The following is a 16,237-nucleotide window of genomic DNA, read 5'->3' as shown; positions in this document are numbered from 1 at the left end:
TAAAACTTGCTGCAAGCCTGTCTATAGCACTACCATATCAACTTTTTTCTTTTAAAACCAGAAGGGAAAAAAGGCAGGAAATTAAAGATAACCTTTAATAGAGTAAGGTTTTTTTGTACAGACTTTGATGTTTAAATAAGAAATATGGTGGAGAAGCAGATGCTGCCTGAAAGACCAGTTAGCTTGGCAGTTATGGGACAAGCCATGGAATCTGATGAACTCCCCCTTCCTCCAGCCCATAACACGAGACTGCCAGTAATCCCAGCATGTCATTGAACAACGATGCAGACAATACCGAACACAGCCGTACGGCCCACGGCTTTCCCTCTGTGGCACAGACCTCATTCTGCACCAGGCCTGAACGAGGAGACCAGGAGCAGCATCCAACACCAGTTTTCCAGCTGAAGTCAGTCACCTGGCAGAGGGCACAGGACGACTAACAGAACCTCTAATTCACAGCGCACCAGGATCACCTCCACACACTCTCATATACAAGTGAGAATCCCCATCAGCTCTGGTAATTTCCCCCAGTGTTGTATTTCCCCTACTTGAAATGAAATGAGAGAAAAAGGACAATAACTGTCTCTTACATGCTTGTGCTACACAGTCTCCAACAATTGAGGAGCCAGCAGATAGCTGGGACATCTGGATCCAATTCCATACTCCATTACTTTTCTTAACTCTTCTCTCCCTGGCTTCTTCTCTGGCTCTAATGGCTACACCAGCTCTTTCACACCTTACAGGTATGAACACATTAAAGTGTTAAGTGTCCAGACATCACATTTATGTAGCTATATGACTTCAAAATGATGGAGGAGCCTCTAAAATAGAGACTGGGCTGCCACTGTGTTCAGAGACTGGTTTGCACCAAGAACCCTGGGAAACTCATCAGTTAGCGATAACTATGAGAATTGGTCCAAGGCTGTTCAAGACTCTATAGGAATCAAGTTTCTCATTAAAAGCTCAGATTCAGGAATCTGCACATGGTCCCCCAGAAATTCTTCCTCCAAGTCTGCTAGATGAACCAGAAGCTAGCCACATTCAGATGAGGGCAATTAAATGTTCAGCTTTTTGAATAGTCACCTCAGAATAAGAATTCAAGTGGGTTTTCTTTTTAAATTAATACTACATTACACATGAAAAGTGCCAAATACCATAACTTCCATGCAAAAGCTTATGACACCTGTGTGCCACTGAAGATTCCCCTACAATGATCTGATTCACAAGTAATCCTACCCTGACCTAAAACATTGACAAACAAAATTGCTCAACCCTATTCCATTATGTAAATCAGTTATTTTGAAAATGCAAAATGAAATAATTAAAAATTATAACTATACCATTTAAAACCACTTCAATTTTAAATCTTTAGGTGCTGCTAAACCTTGTAATCAAGATCATACACAAAATTTACCTGGGAATGAAAATTCGCCAGCAGAAAGAATCTGCCAGTATTTTCAGAAAAATCTAGTAAGCCCCTGTTTTGCTATGTCACAACAAACCTCCTCTCTGACCTGTTAAAGGCAGAAGCATCAACCAACAAAAATGGCAAAGCCATTAACTGTTCAACTTTCATAAACTATTTACAAGTCTGCCTCTGTCGTGAAAAATATCTATTACTTAAATGCCAAGGTCTGCCACAAAAGAATATTTCAGCAAGTTGTACAACTCCAGCATTCTTAGCATCGGATTTTTTAAGCTTAACTTGTTCAGTTGCTATGATACCAGCACCAAAATTAATGTTACACAACGCTCCTTACCAGAACAAGCAAAAGGCTGACCAGTCATTCAAAAATAATCTTGTGTCCCTTGCTCAAATAATTCCAATTAAATGGAAACATTAAAGCCTAGATGGTAGTACAAACTACTACCAGATCCATAGCTTTTGTCTCCTTCCTTCATCCTCCCTTCTCCAGAGGTACAGAACATACATTGTATACTATCAAAATGCTACAGTTCAACAGTTAGGACTCAAAATGGACAGATGTGAAAGAATAAAAGTGTCAACTACGGACAGAGTCATGTGCACCTGCACCTTTCAGGTGCTGCTGTTACAGCAAACACGAGGCTGGAGCTGTGCAGCCCCTTCCCTGCCCCATGGCAGCACCAGCCCGAGCAGCCCGGCTCTCCTCCATCGCTTGCTCGCCACACACAAGCACACACCTCCCTCATGTGTGTTTGTACAAGTAATTAAGACCCACAGTAACCTGATTAGGGACTACTCGAGCAGAAAAATAACTGTTTAGACATTTGGTTGTTGGAGTGATTTTCTACAGTTCCCAATCTGCTTCACTGCACAGACGCTGAAGCAGGCTGAAGGGCAGATGACAACAGTGCTGTGGCAGGAATAACCAGCTCAGAACTATGTCATTTCAATGACATAACTACTGGAGATGAACGCAAATAAATATCTGCTATCATTTATTTGCTTTTGTATCTGGATAGACAGTATTTGGGTTGACCTGGATTTGTGGACCAGGTTGGGAAGCGGCAATAGAGGGTTTCGCATCAGTGCACTTGTTGCAAGTCCTGTGACAGATGGAAAAAGTTGTTGTACAAGTATTTCCAGGCCCATTCAGCTTGACCTGAAAACAAGTCAGAACCCTGCTGAGTCTTCTTGCACCACAGAAGCATCTTCAGTTGAATGTTGTACATCCTTAATCTATTTTGCACAACCATTTTCAGTCTCTCTCGTATGCAGTTGGCTGTGGTCCATATAACAGTTTCCATCAGTCCCTGAGACCAATTATGAGCAATTATGCATTCTTAAACTTAAACAACAAAACTGGGCAAGAAGGATTGAATGTATTAACTCAGTTCTGCACTAGTTAAAATCAGACTTCTGTTTTACAGTCTAAGTTGCTAACAACGATTTTATTTTTGGCACACTGCATAATTTATACAGTAATTAACGTATACAAACGGAAAGAAAAGAAATCCCACTTTTTATTGTTAATTATATTTATAGCACGGGTCATATACAAAAATTTTTAAAAGAAAACAATCCAGTGTCCCGGATACCAGCAAACCTCAAATGGCACTACATAGCTATGTTTAAGTATGTAAATCCTAAAGGTAGTATTAATTTTAGTAAACAGGCAACTTCTACTTTGTTTTCCTTCAAACCACTTAAAAGGTGTTTTTATGCTTTGCCTTTATCACACTACAGTTCCCTTTTTGTTGCATAAATCTACAGTGTACCTGATAGGTACACATATATGAAGTTTTCATAAATACCAGCATATAGTTATGAATTTTTAAAGTAATTTGTTACCTGTGCACCAAGATCTTTCATATAGGGCCCAAGTTCACTGAAAAGATCGTAGCCTTGATGGAAAAAAGCCAGATGGGCATACATAAACGATAACATCTAGAAGGAAAAAAAGTATCTTTTTTAAAAGGATAAATATTATCAGGTATCACATAAATATATCCCTGAAGTAATCCACATGAACACCCTTTAAATAAAGCAAAATAATGCCGGGGTTAATTTCTGCTCTCGTGTCCTGGCAATTTTACATCAATATGTCATACAGCTTCCAATGTTGTAAATAAATATGCAAGGCTAAAGCAGGAAAGAACTAAGGCAAAAATCTCAGAAATTAGTTAACAGGACTAAACCCATTAACCACCACCACCCACTTCAGGGCAGAAAAGTACTTCTAATTCATATCACCCAAACTTTTGTTATTTCTTGTTGAATTAGGACATGTAAAACAGAGAGGAGCTACAAAATATATTTACCAATGATCCAAACCCATAACCTTTATGAACACAGCTGAGAAGGCCGTCCAGTCTTAAAAAGGAAAACAAGTCAGGAAGATGCAGAGCAGAACAGCAAGCAGCTATAAAGCTGTGATCCAACTGAAGTTTTTGTTATTTAAAGGAAGAAAGGAAATTGCGGGAGTACAACTGCAGACCTTTCAAAGAGGGCACCATTTAATTTGGCATTTTCTACCTCAGTAAACTTTTTACAGAGATAATACAAAGCAGAAAAGGGAATAATATCAGAAGAAAACTAGCATGCAGATATAACTGTATATTTATTTAGTAAGTACCACACTAAAGCATTTTGTATATTTGCTATTGCGATATGCTATTTACATTAAAATAACTTTTTCTAGAAAGAGCTGAATCTATCTTAGATTATGATAAGTACTTATTGTTTATAAATGAGTATAGGAGACCTCAGCAGCAGAATTCTTGGCAAAGTTTGATTTTAACCATGAAACCATAAAGAGTCAACAGCAGTGAAAACCTTAAGGTGTTCAAATCTGAACCAAAAGGATCATCAAAATCATCTATGTCCAGTTACAGTAAAGGGCAAAGTGACTGCCCCTAAAGTACCAAATGTACCAGTTATGTTTTCATGGGAAAAAAAAAAACCCACACATTCTTTTGCAGCTACATTTTTAATTTCAGATGTATTTAAATATTTTCTATACAGAAAATAAAGCGTGTCTTACCGATTTTAAGATTTCTGCTCTCCTTTTAGACTGAAGAACATTGATCTGGAAAAAAAAACAAGCAACTTGTTATATTCTACCTGCAAATTTTCCCGATGGAAGTAAACTTCAAATTACTTCCAAACAATCATATCAAGGCTTAAAACATTGGAAGAACACAACTCAATATCAGACTTCACAAAGCACTTTTAAAAGAAGATGCATGCTAGTTTTGTCATGATATTAAAGCGATACCATCAGAAAATGCTTGCGAAGCTAGAATTTCAGTGATGGTCACAACTTTCTTACATTAGGAGGGAAAATACACGACATCACGTAGCTAGGGAAAACTGCTACCCATTTTCAAGAGACTCAATTCAACATGTTCCAACTCTTTCTGATAGTATAAACTAACCCAGCCCCGCCACTCCTGAAAGCAGCTGTGCCCAGCAGCTCTGCTGTCTCCTGCCAGGGCTGAGGAAAGGACGCAGGCAGGTTTAGCTTTCCCCTCAGGCTGACGTTGTCCAAAATGCCCCGAAACTGAGACAGAGCCCCAGTCTCCGAAACAAGCAAGATCATAACAGCTTCAATAGATAACTTTTCATATATACTTGCACTTTAAAGCTGGCTGAAGTCACTGACCAACGGTGTTGCCCTAGAACTTGAAGAATTTCACATCTTATAGAAAAAACTACTGATTTTTCACATTCACCTAGTTCCTCTATCCTCTTTGTCCCTTAATCTTTATGGTTGCCAACCAGAACTACAGATTTTACTTCAAAAGTCCCATTTAGCAGAAACATACATGATTTTGTAATTTAACACCTCTATGTCAGTTTAAAGTTCCAGCAAAAGAAATAAACCTACTGAAGCTATAATCAAAACCAGATTGTAATTCTATACTTAAATGGTCAGTATTTTGGAAAACCTTCTGCAGCAAAAATAATTAAGATTTGTTTGTACAGAACCAACCCTCAACTTGTGAGGCAAAAAAAATAAAAGGAAAGGGAAGGTTTTGAAATACAGTTTAAAGCCAATAGAGGTACAAAGAGACCATTGTTGTGAAGCCCCCTTTCCAGAAGAAGAGTCACCCAAGTAGAAAGAATTCCTAAAGTTGAATTCATTTTTGCCCACATTAATTAAGAGATGCCAAAATTTTTCACTTATTTTAAATGCATCTTTATCACAGGAACTGCTCATATTTTGAACACATGAATTCCAGGAGGCAAACGATCCGCAGTTCAATGCAGTAACTTCCAGTGTCCTCCTGCTACCACTTGGTGTTAGTGCAAATAATCAAGTGGTACATAACTCCCTTGACTTTTAAAACCTCAAAATTAACTTTGTGCTTAGTGTTCAAAAGGCAGGAGTTCAGTGTCGACCACTGACCACCATATCTGTACACACACCCAGGCTGATCAGATCAATCCGCTTCACTTGACAGGTAATACGTGCAATGTAAAGAACAGTCAAAGCTTTAAATAACTGACTGGGCTGTCACAAATCAAGATGATAACATCTAATATAAACCCAACATCATTGTAAAGGATTGTTCTGTGTTTGATCACGGGAGAACCCCAGACCCATTTAGGAGCCTCCAACCCCTCGTACCACCCGAGTTGCAATAATCTTGTTTTGCTGTAGCTGTGGGTAACTATGAAACAGATGAATTTTAAGTATCGAAAGAAAATTTGTTATTATTTCACAGGATTCAAAGTAGTTGGAGAAAGAACACCTCTAAACACTCTATAGGAGATCTGCACTAAAAAGCAAAAGAGTTCTTATAGTCTTGACTTCCCCTATGGCACAATGCCGAACTCTAAGGATTCTAGACAAGTAGGATTTGTTAAATAAAACCCAAAGCAAACAGCTGAAATTGTAGTAGTAGCAAACATCCTATAGTGGAATTATTCAGGTAATTTGTATTTCTTAGGCTAGGTTACAGTTTTTACTTCAAATATACAAGGAACTATAGCATAGCCAACTCACAAAATTCATTTAAGTACCAGGCAAATACTGTTTTTTTCAAAATCAATGTTCAAATTGAAAATTAAACTGTGTCATTACAGTAACAGCACTGAATACCAAAGCATTAACCAATAAGAATGCACCAAGTAAATTAATTTTGCTCAGATTTCATTAAAAAAAATAAATTACTTGCAGACAAAGTTTTCCTTTTTCACTGAATCTCCAGCTTCTGAAAAGCTTACATTAAGAACTTCTAAAGGACAGATCTCTAACTAGATATAACAGATGGTTTTGAAGAATAGCATTTATTGCTGTACTTACCTGAAGAACATAATCCAGAGCTATGTGTCGAAAACATTTCCGTGTTGCAGTCAAAATATTGGTTGCTTCCTCTACTTCATGTTGCTTATTTCTTTGAACTTGGGCATTTTTTACCAGTGCATTTTCTTTTTCTTCACTAACTTTTTCAAACTGTTTTTTTGCATCTTTAAATTTCCTAATATCTCTAAAGAAAAAGGAAAGGTACATAACGAATGAACTCAAAAGCATGAAGAGTGTTTGAAGATACACTAGACAGACCATGCTTGCGACTGTTATAGCCAGTTTCTTGGTTTTCATATTCTTCAAGAAACGCTTGGATCAAATGGAAATCATACAAAGTATGAGAAAGCCTCTCTCTGCCGAGGAAAGGACAAAATTTAAATTTAAATACATGCATCTCATGCTAATTAGGGAAAAGCTTTGGTAAGCACTTTTTTCCCCTAAGCATAGACAATGACAACATATAATTAAGACCAGTAATTAACACTATTTCAACATTTCTGCAGCTGGATCTAGAGCCTCACTGATTTGGCATGATTTTTGACAAGCTTTAATGTGCACTTCTCCATTATGGCTGGTGATTTTCAGGAAAGATGTTTCACTAACCCACTCAAATCAGATGTCTTTAAATTACATTTTACCTATAGTTTTCCCATTACAAGTGCAAATTAACTTACTCTTTAACAAAAGTCTGAAGCTGTGCTTTAATTGATCTTTGGGTTTGGTCAAAAAGGATCTGAAAGAAAAGCATTATTATTATTATTACTATTATTATTATGTAAGTCAATAACTTAGAAGCGATGATAACTTTTCATTTTAGACATACAAACAGTTATTGTGCAGAATTAGATGAGAATTATTATTAAACCAATGTGTCTCTAATATAAAACTATAAACTCCTTCAAAGTAGTTTTCAAATTAAAAAAATAAATGAAGAATAAAACAGGTAAAATAACACAAACCCAACACCTTTTGCTGGTCTTTTCTTAAAGACTGTGGTTATAAGGAGAGACAAGAGTTCCTGGCATCTTATCCTGACAAAGACAGACATGCCCACTTTCATAGAACATGTTTATTAAACAGTCAAGAAAATTTCTGTACAGACAGCCTTGAAGGAACAACTTTGAATGTTAAGTAACAACTCCTTCTGATCCTTATAGACTTTCACAATATAACCAACAACTAAAAGACAAATGAAACCATAGAAAGAACATGCTCTTAACTTCTGGAAAAAAAAAACCAACACAGACTGAAATTAATGCTGAGAATGTAACATACATGAGTAATTAGTACCATCTCCTTTACATAACACATTTGTAAATAAACACCCACTAATGAACTGCTAAGAAGAATGGCTGCTTCTTTTTCTAAGATTAAGTGTTCTAAGTCACGCTCCTCTGATTTCTTATGATGTGGGGAGGCTGGGTAGGGCAGAACATAATCTACTCATTCAAATTGTAAATCCTGAGAAACTTGCTAAGTTTCCAAGGCCAAAGCATACCTGCATGTTAGACAACTTAGAATTTCTGGGGTCATAAGAGAAAATACAACTGAGGAATGAAAATGCACATTTCTTCAGCTTCACATCTGTCCTGAGTTTTAGGACAGAATGGAACAAGTCAGCAGCTATGGGGCAAATCCTTTGCGACTTCTCACTGTGCAGACCACAAATGACATCCTCGTTTCCCACCCCTCTACACCTCTCATGCTGCATTACAGAAATGCACCAGGCGTGATTGCAAAAAGTAAAAGAGCTGAAAGAATTTAAGGAAGTAGTACTTGGCCCTCTGAACAGAATCTCTTCCAAAAGGCAAGGATCTTTAAGTTAAGTATTAAACAATTTTATTGAAAGAGCAAGTCAAGAACTCAAAGTTTCAGGTCAAACAATATTTTCTTTGTTCTCAGTCTTAGTCCGCCCATTTCCAAAACCTGGGAACAAAAATCCATGCAATGCCAAGTACTGACAGCAAAACCCTTACCACCTTGTTTCTCTTTTCTAGAAACACTGAAGGAAAGCAAACATGACTGAGTTTAAGTCACCTATTAACGGTGGTACTATATCTTCCAGACAGCCTCCATTTTTGGAGGTTTTCAAAGCCAAATAGGATAAACCTGCTGCAGCCTCAGAGCTGACCCTGCTTGAGGCAGGCAGTTGAACCAGACATCTGAGGCCCCTTCCACCTGACTTGTCCTACATCTAACAGTAACACACGGAAGATCCTGTTTGTATTCCCACTTCGGGAAAACAGAAAAACAGAAAACTAGAACAGATAAAGAACTTCTTGACAAGCTGGAAGTCATGCTGGGACTACTCCCACTGCTGACATTTAAGCTTGCCAGTGCCTGAAAAGTGCACCAATCAAGATCAATACAGAAAGAGTAAAACCAGATGGGAACTCAGCTGATTAGTGGACTCCCAGAAACATGAGCCTTGCATTTCTACTTAGAGTAATGAAGACAGAAAAAAGTGCTAGGCAAAAAAAATATATACACATTTCTTCCCCAAAAGAACAGAAAAATGCGCTCAGACCACGATCTGGCTGGATTTACAGTCTTTCCAACACGTTACCTTCCACGCACTCCAAACCGAGTCTAAGAAAGCTGCTATTTGCCATAAGCTGTCAAAGCTACTCCCCCACTGCTGAACCAGTGAAGGTGCTGCATTAATCTGGTTCCTAGCCCTTTTTGTAGCAAGGCTTCACATAAGAAAACTGACAGTCATCCAGATCTCAGTAGGACCATCTCCTGTCCTTTCCCTCCTTCCTCTGGAGAATCCCTGTTCTCTTCTCTTTCTTCCTCTGGCTTCTTCCGACTCACGGTGGCTCTCCTGCCAACTTGGTCAACAGCAGAGCTGACATTGAGCTACTGAGTCCTGCTGAACTAAGCAGATTCACAAAACGCAACACAGGACCGCAGCACGTCTGGCAAAGCTCTACATCAGGACCCCATAACATGCCTTACTTCTTACGTTTGTGCCTTTTGGTAAAAGCCACTATCGTACTCACTGTGCTTGAGCACAGCAAGGAAGCAGAAGGATAAAAAGCAGGACGGAACTCAGTGGTCCTATTTAGATCAGCAAAGAAATCTTTTTTTAATACGGCTTGTTCTTTGCTTTCTACCTTCTAACTGCCCAAAGCACCGCAAGCCACAATCATGTAGAACAATAACAGCAGCAGAAATACAGTACTTAGGTCAGATGTGTCAAGAAGAGCACGCCATACAGCAAAGCCATGGTTAAGAGGGTAACCAGCAGCAAGAACTGTGATGAAGAGTGTAACACAGGGACAGCCAACTGGATTCATGTGCACAATCTAACCTACAGAAATCAGGGACATGAAAGTAACACTTTCTCCCACAGCTGCCGCTCCACACCTTTGCACCAGCTTCCCTCTGCCCTCACAGTATCACTGTCGGTATAGCTGTGTACACTGCATATAATGGAAAGGAAAACCAACTCAATAGCATCAACCTGCTGCCCTCCGTTTCCCTCCCAAAAACACGTATTTTCAGAAAAATGCCTAATAAGACAGTTTTAGGAAGCTAAGTTAAGGCTAACAAACTTAATTTCAGACGACGCTGTTTGAATGGCATTCTGTGTATTCCATTAGATTTTAAACTCCTAGTGGTATTAAAAAAAAAAACCAAACTGCAAGTGCCCTGCATATTTTCAGCACTTTGGAGATGCTTCAGTTGCTTTCCTGCAATTTGCTGGAAAATTAAAGAAAAGCAGGAAGGGCCAAGGGAAGAAGAAAATAAAGAACAAACACACCCCTTTGGCTGTCAGGATACAAGACTAAACTCTTCAGAAGAGGAAAAAAAAAATCAGTTTTCAATCCAGGTAAAACTGATGAAGTCTGACATGCTAAAAATCACTATCATTCTCCAGTCCTAGCATTTTCTCTTTTCTCTACACTTGTCTAAATCTGTCATACTTCCAAAAAGAAAACTGCACAGAAATTAGAGGTGCTCCATTTTGTGCATTATAAAGGATGAGGGAAAAAATATTCAGAAATTATGGAAAAAGTAATCATTATTTCTGTCCAGCAAAGAAAAATGCTAATAGTTTGTCACTGCTGCCCATTAGTTTGATTTTAAAAGATTAAACAATCCAGTACTTACTGTCTTAAAGCACTGGGTTTTAGCAAAGCTTACAAATTCCAAACAAAAAAAAAAAGAGTGAGAAAAATCTTCAGAAGAGGGGATATTTATAAATAGGTCATTAACAAGATATAAATAAAATATTCACAAGTCTAAACCAAGAGGTATTTAATGCCACTTAAAACCATGACCTTTCAAATACTATCAACAAGAAAAGCTTCAGCATAACTCTTAGCAAATATAACTGGAGATAAGCCATCAGTGTCATGTTTCTGCTAGAAATACTCACATTGTGATAATTGATCATTTCCTGTAAGGTGTCAGAGAACTTTGTCAAGCTGGTCTAAAGAAAAAAAAAGTGGTTTAAGCCCCATCAAATATACAGCATTAAAGCAATGTTTCAGAGGTTTATAGCTTTACTGAAAAGAACTTGGGAAATTATTTTCCCTAGCATGATTATTAAACTAAAACCATTATGTTAGAAGGACAACGCAGAAGTAGTATCAAATAAATCCATTAAAGCTACAAGCAACAAAATGTTACTGCTGTCTACCTATATATAAAGGACCAAATTGAAGTAAAAGCAGGAAAAATTGAAATTAAGTTGACCAAATTAGGGGAAGTTCACATAATATAACATTAATTTACAATATTTAGTATTACACTGCATAATATTTATTAATGTTTAACATTCTAACTCCAAAAAAACAGCTAACATGTTGTAATCATCGGTACACGTACATTTATTGTAGGAACTACCACCTCACAGCTGATACACTTAGCAACACCAATCTGTAGAACCAATGTCTCAAACATAGATAACAACAACCCCTAGCATATATGGGTAACTGTTTATTGCTTACACAAGTGTAACAGAAACCTTCTTGGAATCAATTAATGTCCATTTTACTAGTTAGTCATCGCGCTGCCTTTTTAGCAAGTACATTTCTAGACAACAACAGATTCAAAGGCACAAAGGCACACGAGGACTATACCGAAGTCCACAGGCATTATCCATTTCAACTGGTGTGTGAAGACACATACATGCAATTGATGCTCTATTATACAACATGCATTAAAAATACATGATATACACATACAGAGATGTGCACATTATTATAGCTGCATATTGCATAATTTCATACCTGACTTCAAATTTAACATACACAGGAAATATTAGGTGTTCCAAATTAGTCTAACATCAGTCTGAGGTTATACGTTAAAGTGGGCTCTGTGCATTTAAAAAATTAAATTGCTATGTATTAGAGAGTGCCAGTTCCAGGAGCCAACAGATCAATTCAGGGATTTTAGAGAACGATCTTAGGATCTCATGACTAGAAGCCCTTCATTTAGCAAAGTAAACAAGGCAGTTGTTCACAGATTCAGCCTGACTTTCTCTACACATCCCAAGATGACTATTCCTAACCTAATAGGTATTTTCTGGAATTTGGAAAGGTTAAAGCTGAAACTAAACAGCACAGACACTTGCAGTGCCATACAGTCGAAAAAGCTCACTCTAAAGACAACGCGAATAATAGTGTGAACTTCAACTACACTTCTGTTGCCAACTGTTATATTTGATGCTTTTTAAGTTATACTTTTCTCCTTCCATTTTCACCTCTTAAAGAACTTACCTCAACCAATGCATCTTTACAGGAATATTGTGCAAGGTCTCTAATTCCATTCATGAACTGCTTGTTGGCTGTACAGAATGCTTTCCCAGTATCAATCATTGCAATACAAAGCTTCACCAGCTAAAAAGACAAAAAAAAAAAAGACAAAGTGAACAGTTTTTTAGGGGTTTTTTTTCACCATCATATAAACATGAAACACACTGAGCTTATTTAAGTCTAAGAAACAAAAATTTCCAAAGTTAATTTCAAAATTTAGAGCCCCATGTTCTATGAAAAGCTTTCTATCGTATAGTGATAGGTATAAAAATACTACTCTAGGTCAACTGATATGCCATTGAGAAGGTTACTACTTTTTATTTTTTTAACTGAGGTTTTGTACATATTTCCAGAGAGAGGGCCATATGAGGGCAAAAAGTGCTGCAACTAAAACATACCTGGTTAGAATCCAAGCAAATAAGCATTTTGTGGTTTCCAGGCCAAAAAAAAAAACCCAAAAGAAACCCATACCTGTTGTTTCGTCTTGCGACACTCACAGTGCAGCCACAGGAAAGCAAAAGGCTGTCTCCACAAACACAACTGAAGAGAGATGGCTATATCTCAGAAAGTGAAATCCATCATTTTTTCCCTCATAAGGCTGACCAGGCTCTCTGATGGGTTTCCACCCCTACTGCTCCCTGCCTCGCTCAGCACCTCAGCTCTCATGCACTGCAGTCTGATTGAAGGCCATCACTGTCTCGTGATGGATATTTTCCCAGTTTTTGAACCATTTCTGCACGGGGCCATTAATGAAAGACAATGATTAGTGCGATCATCAAGATGCTCGCTTGAGAGAACACAAATTATAATTGAGTTCCGCACCCTAAACCAAACTGAAACTAAAATCAGAAGATGGAATCTTCTTCTCTGAAGGATTTTTCAAGGACGTCAGATACATTTTCATTTAGAACAACACAGAAGTACTTCTTCCTATGTCGGGGCAAGAAACCACCCAAGTGACCTTCCTGCCTTATTTGCCCAGTAATTTTTATGTTGGCTGATATCCTCTTAGGAAAAAAACAAATCTGAGCATCATGTCCCTCATTCTGATGAATGATCAGGTTGTTTGAACAATGGACAGAAAAAAAAAAAAATCACTACCAACATGATGCTTTTTTAGTTCCTTCACTTTTGGTTATAGTTCACAACCCTGCAGCCAGTGTCCTTTCTTCCAGAGGGGAAAAAATGCAGATAACATAGCTCGAAGTCACAATTGTGGGACTATAAAACTAAGTTCAATATGAATAACTGAGCAAAAAAAGTTGCCAGCCAGGTCTAGACACATCGTTACCCTCAGGCCACAGTTACTTCCGCTCACACAAAAAGCTTGGTTTTCAACTTCAGCATTATACTAGATGACTTACACTGCACATTAGAATTAAACTGCTTAAATACTTCCCTAGTATACTTGCTTTCTTGTCAGGGGAGCAAGTGGGTTTGAGTGGTTTTGTTTTAAAGAGTACTAGTATACTGCCTCAGGGCAAAGCATAATGCTGCAGTTACAGTTTTTACATGACAGAATGGTATATTTGGCACTAGCCACCTGCAAGAGCCTGGGGGGCAGGGCCCTGAATGATGTGCCTTAGGAATCTGCAAAGTCCCCAAAAATGACTGTTTTCGACTGGTGGAAAACACAAACTTCTAAGATAGATTTTGCATATCCTTTAAATAATTATATGGTTTAAACTACCAAAACAGATTCACCACCCCTACAGCCAGTAGTCTCACCAAAATTCAGACCGAATCAAAATTAAGTATCATAAATTTATTTTGAAAGAGCAAATGGTTACACTATTAATGGCAAAAGCTAGAAATATTATTACAAGAAATAACAAAAAGTCTTCAGACTTAACACTGACTTTATCCGTCTTTCTCTTTCTGCAGCCAGCTCACAGCTGCAGGAACAAAGGTTTGTATTCAAAAAGTAGCTAAGAAGGTGAACAAATGACATCTGCTCACCACATTAAAATGCAGACAAAAAGTAATTTTGAACGTTTAGCATAAAAAGCTAAGGAAAGGAGACTTTCTACAGATGTAAAATAAGGCACCCTCAAAATACTATCAGAGAAATAACAAAAGCCTCCAAACACAACTGGCTAGGAAACCAATAAATGGATCGTAGGGCACAGAAAAGATGCTACATAAAACCTTCTATACACATGCACAAAGCATAACAAAAGCAAGATGAATTTTACAGTATTTAAGTCCTCCAGAAGGAAGCGTATACATATATATACACACACACCCCTACCCTGCTGCGACTGTGCCACAGACTACCCAAGACAGAAAGCATTGACTTTAAAAATCACTGCAAACTGAGTATCCAGATGTGCTCACAGTACGCAGCTGTCATAAAAGACAAGCTCTCAGTGCAGGGATAGCCAACCCCTAACTTGCAAATCACATGAAAGCTGAATGAGTTCGCATGTGGCTCCCACTGCGGGGCTGGTCACATGAGGGTGAGGGGCCAGAGGGGCAGGAGGGTCTTGCACAACCCGAACCCCCAGCTGGGGAAATCAGCCCAGTTCACACGGACGCTGCTGCTCAGGCCGGGCCCCTGGGGCCCCGCTGTGCACTTGACCCAGACCCGTTTGCTCGGCCACTTCCCAGCTGCAAACTCTGAAACAAAACCTAAATGCATCTTTTTATATTTTCCAGAACAGGCACTGCTGAATAAAAGCTTACCTTGTCAAGTTTCAGTTCCAGTTCTGTCACATCTCCTTCTACTTCTTCTAAAGCTGCCCTGCATGGTTAAAAAATGTTTTCCTGTAACACTTTATAAAAACACTCTGGGACTGGTGAGAAGGGGCAGTGACACATTAATGTAACCCATTTATTGCCATCACAGTTTCACTTAAATTTCAACTACAAACCAGCACAGATTTTAGAAAACTGCAAGAATTACAGCAAGAAGAGGAAAAACTTTATCACCAGACAAATACTGATAAAATATATAGCTTAGTAATGAATATTTGAAAGGAAATTTTATTCATCTTAATGTTTGTCCCGTTGAAATAGGTTTCCTCTATTGTCGTATAGCCAATAGTCTGCATGTTTGAAGGTAACAACAAAGGAAAGAAACCGAAAGTCTGAAACAAAATTTCATCAGTAATTCTTTCTGGTGACTCTTGTGACTCAAACCAGCAAAGCCACAGCTATTTAATGAACCACACTGCAATGGGATTATGAAAAATATTGCATTTGCCACGAGTCAACCGACTTAGCAGTAAGTTCAGATGGCACACTTGTTCATATCCTTTGCCTCCAGTCTGGACTGGTTCCACCTTTTCAGGCCAGTCAAATTTTACATGGCAGTAAAAGTTGCTTTCATAACACGTTTCTGAAGCATACATTTTAGGGTAGAAAGCTGGTGTTTCCTTTGACACCTCTTTCCTTGCCTATTGCTACCTTAAAAAACAGCAGACTAAGAAAGGATGACACTTTGTTCAGAGAGTTCATGAACATTGCTGTTTAAGACTATTGCCCTGAGAGCTTGAATGTACCGATTTCTGGCAACCAGTGCTACACGGCACAAATCCGCTCAGCGAGGCCAGGATTTCACATGACACCATGGTCGGGAGGAACAGCTGTATTCCCATCCCCTGCTCCCGGCACAGGGCACCTCATTCCTCCAGTCATTCCAGCAGGACTGCTCACAGAGCCACACCGCTCACCAGTAGCAGACCGTCCTGGGAAAAACAGAACTAATAGGAAGTGTCCTGTAATGCTTTTTTG

The 16,237-nt window shown here is 38.4% G+C and overlaps 1 protein-coding gene across 3 annotated transcripts in view; it reads right to left on the bottom strand.

The window, feature by feature from the left end:
• ACAP2 (ArfGAP with coiled-coil, ankyrin repeat and PH domains 2) overlaps positions 1–16,237 on the bottom strand; it is a 66,857-nt gene that overhangs the window by 33,975 nt on the left and 16,645 nt on the right. For all 3 annotated transcript variants that reach the window (XM_065640104.1, XM_065640105.1, XM_065640106.1), the window contains exons 2-8: positions 15,188–15,245; positions 12,467–12,586; positions 11,122–11,175; positions 7,412–7,470; positions 6,735–6,918; positions 4,467–4,511; positions 3,275–3,370 (exon numbers count right to left, since the gene is read on the bottom strand). In XM_065640104.1, the coding sequence (XP_065496176.1) occupies positions 3,275–3,370; positions 4,467–4,511; positions 6,735–6,918; positions 7,412–7,470; positions 11,122–11,175; positions 12,467–12,586; positions 15,188–15,245 (616 nt within the window). The remainder of the gene's footprint in view (positions 1–3,274; positions 3,371–4,466; positions 4,512–6,734; positions 6,919–7,411; positions 7,471–11,121; positions 11,176–12,466; positions 12,587–15,187; positions 15,246–16,237) is intronic.

This window comes from Caloenas nicobarica, chromosome 8, assembly GCF_036013445.1.
Source record: "Caloenas nicobarica isolate bCalNic1 chromosome 8, bCalNic1.hap1, whole genome shotgun sequence".
NCBI classification, from domain to species: domain Eukaryota; kingdom Metazoa; phylum Chordata; class Aves; order Columbiformes; family Columbidae; genus Caloenas; species Caloenas nicobarica.
The sequence above is the reverse complement of the archived record's forward strand: the minus strand, read 5'-3'. Positions and strand labels throughout refer to the sequence as shown.